This window comes from Nematolebias whitei, chromosome 19 (genome assembly GCF_014905685.2).
Source record: "Nematolebias whitei isolate Nwh7 chromosome 19, NemWhi1, whole genome shotgun sequence".
NCBI classification, from domain to species: domain Eukaryota; kingdom Metazoa; phylum Chordata; class Actinopteri; order Cyprinodontiformes; family Rivulidae; genus Nematolebias; species Nematolebias whitei.
The window spans coordinates 38,473,117-38,481,113 of record NC_056516.1 but is presented as its reverse complement, the minus strand read 5'-3'; the positions used below and the strand labels follow the sequence as shown (position 1 = coordinate 38,481,113).

Sequence of the window (7,997 nt, the reverse complement as noted above, 5' to 3'; positions counted from 1 at the left end):
CAGCATGAAATCAGCAGTATGGATAGTCAGCAGCATGAAATCAGCAGTATGGATAGTCAGCAGCATGAGATCAGCAGCATGGATAATCAGCAGCACATATCACCAATCAAAGTGGCGTTACAGTTGTTTTTTTTCTCACAACAATAACAAGCAGCCATCAGGCACCGACAACTATTTGTTAGGGCTCGAACGAGCCATTGTCAGGCTGATGGTCCTCCTTTTAACGTGAACAGCTGGTTCTGGCTGTCTGCAACAAACTGGTTGATCCACTGTGACGAGGTGTTTGTAAGACGCTGCAGGTCTCAGACTGACCGAGTCTTTGGATAAAGGACGAAACGTCTCAACAAAAGGAAACCGTCCAGAGGACCTGGCTCAGCCTGGTTAGATTCTTCTACCTGGATTACTGAGCAGCGTCAGGGCATCTTAAAATGATATGAAAGTTTTCTAAATACTTTAAGGTTTTGTCTGCGTGTCTGATTCTCTGGTTATGAGTGAGATTTGTGATTGTGTGTGCTCTGCTGGTTTACAAATCACAGGTTTTAATTTGGGTTCCTGCAGCCATGAGTGAACAGGAAATGGATCTGAGTCCTCGGGAAGATGCCCTGAAGCACATTGCTGCTCGCAGAGACAAACTCTTCCTGGCAGAAAGATTTATAGACGCCTCTAAACGTAAGAGTTGCCTTTCTTGTAAAGCTTGTTGTAATTAAATATATATTTTTCATTTGTTACCACGATACAAGAAAGTGTTGTGTTGGAACACGGCTGCAGTTAAATGTATAAGACATGAGTGATACGTTTTGCCTCAGTAAATGTAGCTGTTCTGTGAACGTAACCTCGGTCAGTGGTTTCAGATTCTGTGTGCACTGATTCTGTCTCCACTTCTACTGGATCAGAAACTTAAATTCACACCGCATGCCAGAATTCATCAAATGTTCTTGTTTTTAAAGTGTCTGCACAGTTTTTTACCTCATTGTGTAATTTCTGTGTTTCTGAGCAGCACGAGCTATTCAGGACACAAACGTCAATTTTATTTAGATTTATTTATCGCAGAATGACACAAACATAGTTTGGATTTGATCTCGGGCAATAAATACCTGCATTTAGTCAATTCTAGCAGGATGGGACGTGAGACTGATTTGTTTATTAAGTACCGTATTTTCTGCCGTACACGTTGCTCCTCCTATAAGTCCCATCAGTCCAGATTTGTCTAATAAAGTGGAAAAATACATAAATATGTCGCTTCGCTGCAAACGTCACATCTATTACGCGTCACCGCTGACAACCCGGAAATGTGGCCGGTGTTGTGCCAGAAATCAATTGGCAGCCAAATGGTGGCCACGAGAGCGTGCACGGGAGGACTTTAACAAGAAGATTAGCACTTAAAAACAATTATTTGCTGCGTGAAATTATAGGAAAGTTGTGTCTCGGTCTAACTTTTCTTTAATAAATGCACGTTGATGGTCAAACTGGTTGTATTTCAAAAGCCGATATGTGGAAGGAAACACGTGCACGCGACGAGTCGCTGTGCAAATTTAACAAGATGAACGCTTAAAAACAATTGTTTGCTCAAAATTATAGTAAATGTGTGTCTCAGTCTAATATTTGCTTAATAAATGCACTTTAATGGTCAAATCAGCTGAATTTGAATAATAGTTTTGCAGCCTCGGTGCTCCATGAACGCGCAGAGGGCGGAAAAAAGGAGGAGGAACGCGGCTCGTTTCTTCGAAATTTAACAAGAAAAGCACCTAAACAAGTATTTGTTTGCTCTAAATTATAGCAAAGGTGTGTCAGTCTAACATCTGCTTAATAAATGCACTTTAATGGTCAAATCAGCTGAATTTCGCCGCGGCGGTGCAGCTGATTTGACTGTCGGTCCGATCAGCGAGCAGAATGAAGGTGGCACCTATGGCAGGCCGATTGTGTCATTAATAGCTGGTGAAGATTCTCAGTCATCCAGGATCCAGTACATTCAAAAAAGTTCAAGAAAAAAAACAACTAAGTATATAATAGATAACGTCCAGTTGTTTTTGTCTTGAACTTGTTTGGATTTGTCATTATAGCCACATTTACTTATTACATGATACAATGGTATGCCATAAATTATTACTCTGCTGCCACCAAGTGGCTGAAAGTGGTACTGCTCAGTTTTTTTCAGTCAGAATGAATGAAAACGGTCTGATCTCAGCTAAAAAAAAAAAGGTTTCTAAATATGGGAGAAATCCATAAATATGGTGCTTTGGCCTGTCAGTCGCAGGGCGTCAAAAAAAGTGACTTGTAATGTGGAAAATACGGTACAGCTTGAGTTTATCATTTTTGTGGACGTTCAGATTAGCATCAGCTAAAAATAACTGATCAATCAATCAGCTGTTTACCGGATATTTAAAGTTTTTGTTCCTCCTTCACTAGGAAGAGGCTTGTGCACGAATGAAACCATTGAACCGTCTACGTTTGTTGTTGAATATCGAGGGAACATCTTTTCACGAGGACCGAGCTCTACGAGGCGTGGAGCTGTTTTAAAAGGTTTTATTTACAAGTTTTCGTGGAAAGGAGAACGATGGTGGTACGTTTTTCTAATTTTTATGAACTAAGACCCTTTTTTATTTTGACTCGTCAAACCGGCTGTAGGAACGTGCACTTACGTTGTGACGTTTCTCCTGCAGCGTTGATGCTTCAAACGAGGACAACTCCCTCGGCAGATTGGTGAACGATGACCACCTCCGTCCAAACTGTGAGATGAGGAAGGTTGTTTATGAGGGGAGGCCTCACTTGTGCCTGTTTGCATCGAAGAAAATCTCCCCCGGCGAGGAGATAACGTTCAACTACGGAGATTCCAGTTACCCGTGGCGCTCTGATGTAAACAAGAACTTTGATTTTAATTAAAATGTTAATCGAGCTGCTTGTTTTTATGTGTTATAATGACAGTTTATATGAAACGTTGAACGTGTGTTTCTCCCCCGTACAGCAGTCACGGGAGTTTCACTTTGGATCAACCTCTTCAAAGGCGAGCTCTAAACCGCTGACATCAACGCCGAGGAAAAGAAAAAAGGTTTGTGAGCGTCATTGTAAACTTTAACGGTCTCGATCAGCACCCGATGCACAGCTGAGGTTTTATGGTCGGTTATACAATTATACGTTTTTCTTTTTCAGCGTGTTTATTTTCCCAAACAGAAAAAAAAAATGCATTCATGGAGAAAATAAACCACATCTTCGTTCAGTTGCAGTTTTTTTTTTAACCTCTTTACCAGGTTCCAAATTGATTCAAGTCTAAGCTCAAGTGAACTGATTCTATCGAGTCACCGGTACTGGTTCCAGCCTCGCTGCTGGTCCTGGTCCTGCTCCACAGGATCTCAGAGGTTCAGGGTCAGCTAGGAGCTGCTGGTTAACTGATCATCATTAGGAGGTTTTGCTGCTCTGGAGCAAAAAGATGTTTTATCAACACCAAGGCAGAAAGACATCAGCAATGATTTTAGAAAAGTTGTTGTCCATCAATCTGGGAAGGGTCAAAGGTCATTTGGAGTTCATCGCTCAACAGAGAGAAGGATCATTCACACGTAGAAAACATTTAAGACTTCTGATAATGTTTACAGGAGTGGCAGCAAATTCACCCTGAAGGTCAGACCGTGCAGTGCTCAGAGGAACGAGCTCCGCCTCACTTAGCGGGTCAAGGGTCATGGCATCCTCTCTAAAAAACAACGCAGGTTTGGAAAGTTTCATCTGAATGAAAACCAGGCCAGAGGACAGATGTTTACCCAGAATGCACTGCAGCAAACGGCTCCGCCCAGCTGTCAGCACGGTGGTGGAGGTCTGATGGTTCGGGCTCCTGTCAGTCAGTGAGTGGACCAGAACTCCTGTAGACCGAAAGGGTTCTGGAGTCCGATGTGAGCCCATCTGTCCAACAGCTGAAGCTTGGACCAAACTGGGTCCATCTGGATCATGATCCAGAACACAGCAGCTGGTCTACAACAGAACGGGTCAGAAAGAACAGAACCAGGGTGCTGCAACGGTCCAGTCAGTGTCCAGAACCTCAGCCTGACTGAAATGCTGTGGCCATCAGAGAGCTGAGCAGAAACCTCCATGAACTAAAGCAACGTTGTAAAGAAGAGTGGGTCAAAACTCCAAAACCACGAGAGAGACTGGAACAGAAAACCACTGAGGTCTTACAGCTGAAGGAGGTTCTGCTTCTTCTGGACCGTCTGGAGACCTTTCACTCTCAGCTTTAACGCTTTGTTCAATAAATAATGGAATCTGTTGTTTTTGTCCACTTAAGGTTAGTTTTGAATCAACCTGGTAAAGATCTTGTTCTTCTAGAATGTAAGACTCTAAAACGTTCTTTATTTTTTTAATTTAATTATTTGTGTCTCTTGTTTTCAGATGAAAACTGCTGCAGATTCTTACTGTGACCAGTCGTGCTCTGACGGTGAAGAACCGAGTCGTGGTCGTTTTCGGAACCGTTCGCAGATTACAGAGCCGTGTTCTTCTCGAGAGAAGACAAAAACGTTTGTTCGGCCGTCGGAGGAAGCGTTTCCAGATAAACGTGACTCAAATAAAACCGGCGGGTTAAAGCGCAAGAGAGTGTCTTCCAACGAAGAGTCGTCTTTCACCAAACTAAACTATTGTTACGTTTGTGGGAAAGGAATGATTAAAATCGCTCGTCATCTCAAAAAGCATGCAGACGAAGAGCCCGTCATCGCTGAGGCCCTTTCTTTTCCTGAACAATCTGCTGAACGCAAAAGGCTTTTTGGCATATTCAGGAACAAAGGTAATTACCAACACAACAAGCAGGTGCTGAAGACCAACGTCGGAGCGTTGAAAGTAAAAAGACGAACAGAAACAAACGTTGACTCCTCAATATACAAGTCCTGCCCGTACTGTAAAGGCTTTTACAAATGTTTGGATCTGTGGAGGCACATTCGCACCTGCACCAAGAAACAATCCGAGCCTTCAACGTCTGGGAACGGCTTAGATGGTGTTGATCATGAAGTTCCTCTGGATGTGAAGAAGATGCTTTCCTCCATGCGTCAAGACGGGATTCCACTTGTGATTCAAAATGATTACGTTCTGGTGCAGATGGCGAAACATTTGATCCAGAAGTATGAAAATAATCCAAACAAGCAGGAGAGCGTCCAGCAGAAGCTGAGGGACATGGGGAGGTTTTTGTTAAAACTGCATAAGAAGATGGTTTTTAGCTTTGAAGATGCTATCAAACCCAATAACTTCCAAAAGGTCGTCAGCTGCGTGAAACACATTGTGGGTTTTAATAAACTACAACAGGTGTACCTACACCAAGGCCTTAAACTCAGATTGGGTAATTTGCTGAAAAGAATTGGCAACATGGTCCTCATCGACAGTGAAAGCAGTGAAGCGATGAAGAGCCATGCAAGAACGTTCATAGAAAACTGTGACAAAGAGTGGAGTGGACACGTCTCTGAAACGGCCGACGTGCCGTCAGGTGGACAGAATGTGAGCAGCCCGTCTACGATACCATTCACGCAGGATGCACAGACGTTCTACAAATACCTGGAGGCGTTATCGGCTTCTGCCACCGAGAGCCTGAAGACGAGTGAAAACTCGCAGGTCTACACGGCTCTCTCCAGGGTGACGATCACGCAGACGTCCGTTTTTAGCAAATGTACTGCAGATGTTTCTAATATGACCCTGAAGGCTTTTCAAGAGAGGGACAGCTCCACCCAAATCTTATCCAAACACTTTATCAAGATTAATATTCTGAGCAAAAGCAGACAAAATGTTTCTGTTCTGTTGACCTCTCAACTCGTCAGTGCGTTAACGCTGCTGATTAGCAAGAGGCTAGCCTGTGGCGTGCACAAGGACAACCCTTTCTTGTTTGCAAAGCCGAATTCCTCTCCTACCAGCCACTTCCACGGAGGCCACTGCATCAAGTCGTTTTCAGGTTTGTGTAACGCAAAGAACCCTGAGCATCTCAGGCTGGAACATCATCTCAAGTACATCGCAAGAATCTTCCAGATTCTCAACCTGGAGAATGACGAGCTCGAGCACCTGGCCAAGCTGCTCGGCCACAACATCCGCGCCGACCGGGAGTATTACCGATTACCGCAGGCGGTGGTTGAACTCGCAAAGATCGCTAAGCTGCTTGTGGCGATGGAGAGGGGTTCTTTGGAAAGATCTGAAGGGAACTCTCTGGAGGAGGTGGAGATTGAAGGTGAGTTTCCTTCATGACACTCATCTGTCAGGTCGCTAAAAACAAGTTCTCTAAACTTTTTGTTTTGTTGCAGATGAACTGGAGCCTGATGTGGAGCAGAGTGGTAAAGAGGCTGCAGAGGTCAATAAATCAAACGTACTTCAGCAGAGTGGTACGTTGAGACTTGATCATTATAAAACCAGATAATACAACGCATTAGCTTTATGATGAATACATAGACATCATCAGCATATGTGAAGCCTGACCGCTTCAGGTTGGACGTTTGGTGCAGAACGATTAAATTTACCACAAACTTTACTGACAGGTGGAAAGATTTGACTTTTTTTTAACCGACACTGAGTTAATCTGTGATTTCAGGGTTTTTGGTAATGTTTTTATGTATTTTTTTTTTAATGTAGAACGGATTTCTGTAGAGGATGCACGGGAGCACATAAAGACTCAGAAAGACAAACCGTTTCTCCAGGAGAAGTTTGACTCCGTTCAAGGTTTGTGGTTTGTTGTGTCCGTTAACCTCCTAACAAGATGTGCTCATGTTAGAACCAGAATGATCTTCTTTCCAAAAATCAAATCACATTTTGTGAAAGTTGGCAAACATAACACTGACTTTAATTCTGAGCAACTGAAAGCTCATAGCCACCTTGTATTTTTTATATAATCTTTTTTAAATAATCTCACATTGTATTAAGTAATAAAACAAAGTTCAATAAACTGAGTTTTTCTGATAAAAAAAAAAATCACTTACCTATTCATGTGGTAGAGTATCCAGATCTACTCGACTCAGGTGGTGCTTTTAGCCAGACATTTAAAAAAATACTCCTGTAGAATAAAACATCAGTGTTTGGTCAGCTGCCAAGTGGGGTACCAAATGAACACTCAGCAATCGAAACAAGTGCAATGTGGGTTGAAGTGGGTACAATGTTGATCAAGGTGGATACTATGTGGGTATGATGTTGATCAAGATGGGTACTACTTGGGTATGATGTTGATCAAGATGGGTACTACTTGAGTATGATGTTGATCAAGATGGGTACGACTTGAGTATGATGTTGATCAAGATGGGTACTACTTGAGTATGATGTTGATCAAGGTGGGTACTACTTGGGTATGATGTTGATCAAGATGGGTACTACTTGAGTATGATGTTGATCAAGGTGGGTACGACTTGGGTATGATGTTGATCAAGATGGGTACTACTTGGGTATGATGTTGATCAAGATGGGTACTACTTGGGTATGATGATCAAGATGGGTACTACTTGGGTGTGATGTTGATCAAGATGGGTACTACTTGGGTATCAGAGTCAGAGTCAGAGTTTCTTTATTGTCATTCGCACCTCATGTGGTACATGTGGTGGAGCGAAATTATGTACACAGGGTCCCAGTTACATCCAACAATAAAATGTATAAGAAAAACAGTAACAACATCTAAGATATGAACTAAGAAAAACATCAACTAAATATACACTAAGCACTCATAACATAAAACATTGAACATCAGCACAAACATGAACATGAGTCTGTGAGCAGATGTGCACGCATGAACACATCAACATTGAAACAGATCAGCAGCAACATGAAACAGATCAGCAACAACATGATATGGTTTTTCACAGTGATTATTCTAGTTAGAGATTCATGAGTCTAACAGCCTCAGGGTAGAAGCTGTTCCTCAGTCTAGTGGTTCTACACTTAATGCTCCTTAACCTCCTTCCTGAGGGGAGTGGGGCAAAAAGTGTGTGTGCTGGGTGGGTGGGGTCCTTCATGATGCAGGTGGCCCTCTTCCTGCATCTGGAGGTGTAGATGTCTGTGATGGTGGGGAG

The 7,997-nt window shown here is 42.8% G+C and overlaps 1 protein-coding gene and 1 long non-coding RNA gene across 2 annotated transcripts in view; both read left to right on the top strand.

Annotated features, from left to right (window-relative positions):
• The first annotated feature begins 2,448 nt into the window (after nt 1-2,448).
• LOC119425731 lies at nt 2,449-4,420 on the top strand. The gene is made up of 4 exons (XR_005187578.1): nt 2,449-2,560; nt 2,661-2,853; nt 2,963-3,046; nt 4,372-4,420. It is a non-coding gene; the product is annotated as an uncharacterized LOC119425731 (long non-coding RNA).
• Nucleotides 4,421-5,331: 911 nt separating this feature from the next.
• The window catches only part of LOC119425536, a gene marked incomplete at its 3' end in the record, with an annotated part of 20,468 nt that continues 17,802 nt past the window's right edge, over nt 5,332-7,997 (top strand). Inside the window, 3 exon segments of the mRNA XM_037693062.1 lie at nt 5,332-6,178; nt 6,252-6,329; nt 6,577-6,663. Of these exon segments, the coding sequence (XP_037548990.1) occupies nt 5,332-6,178; nt 6,252-6,329; nt 6,577-6,663 (1,012 nt within the window).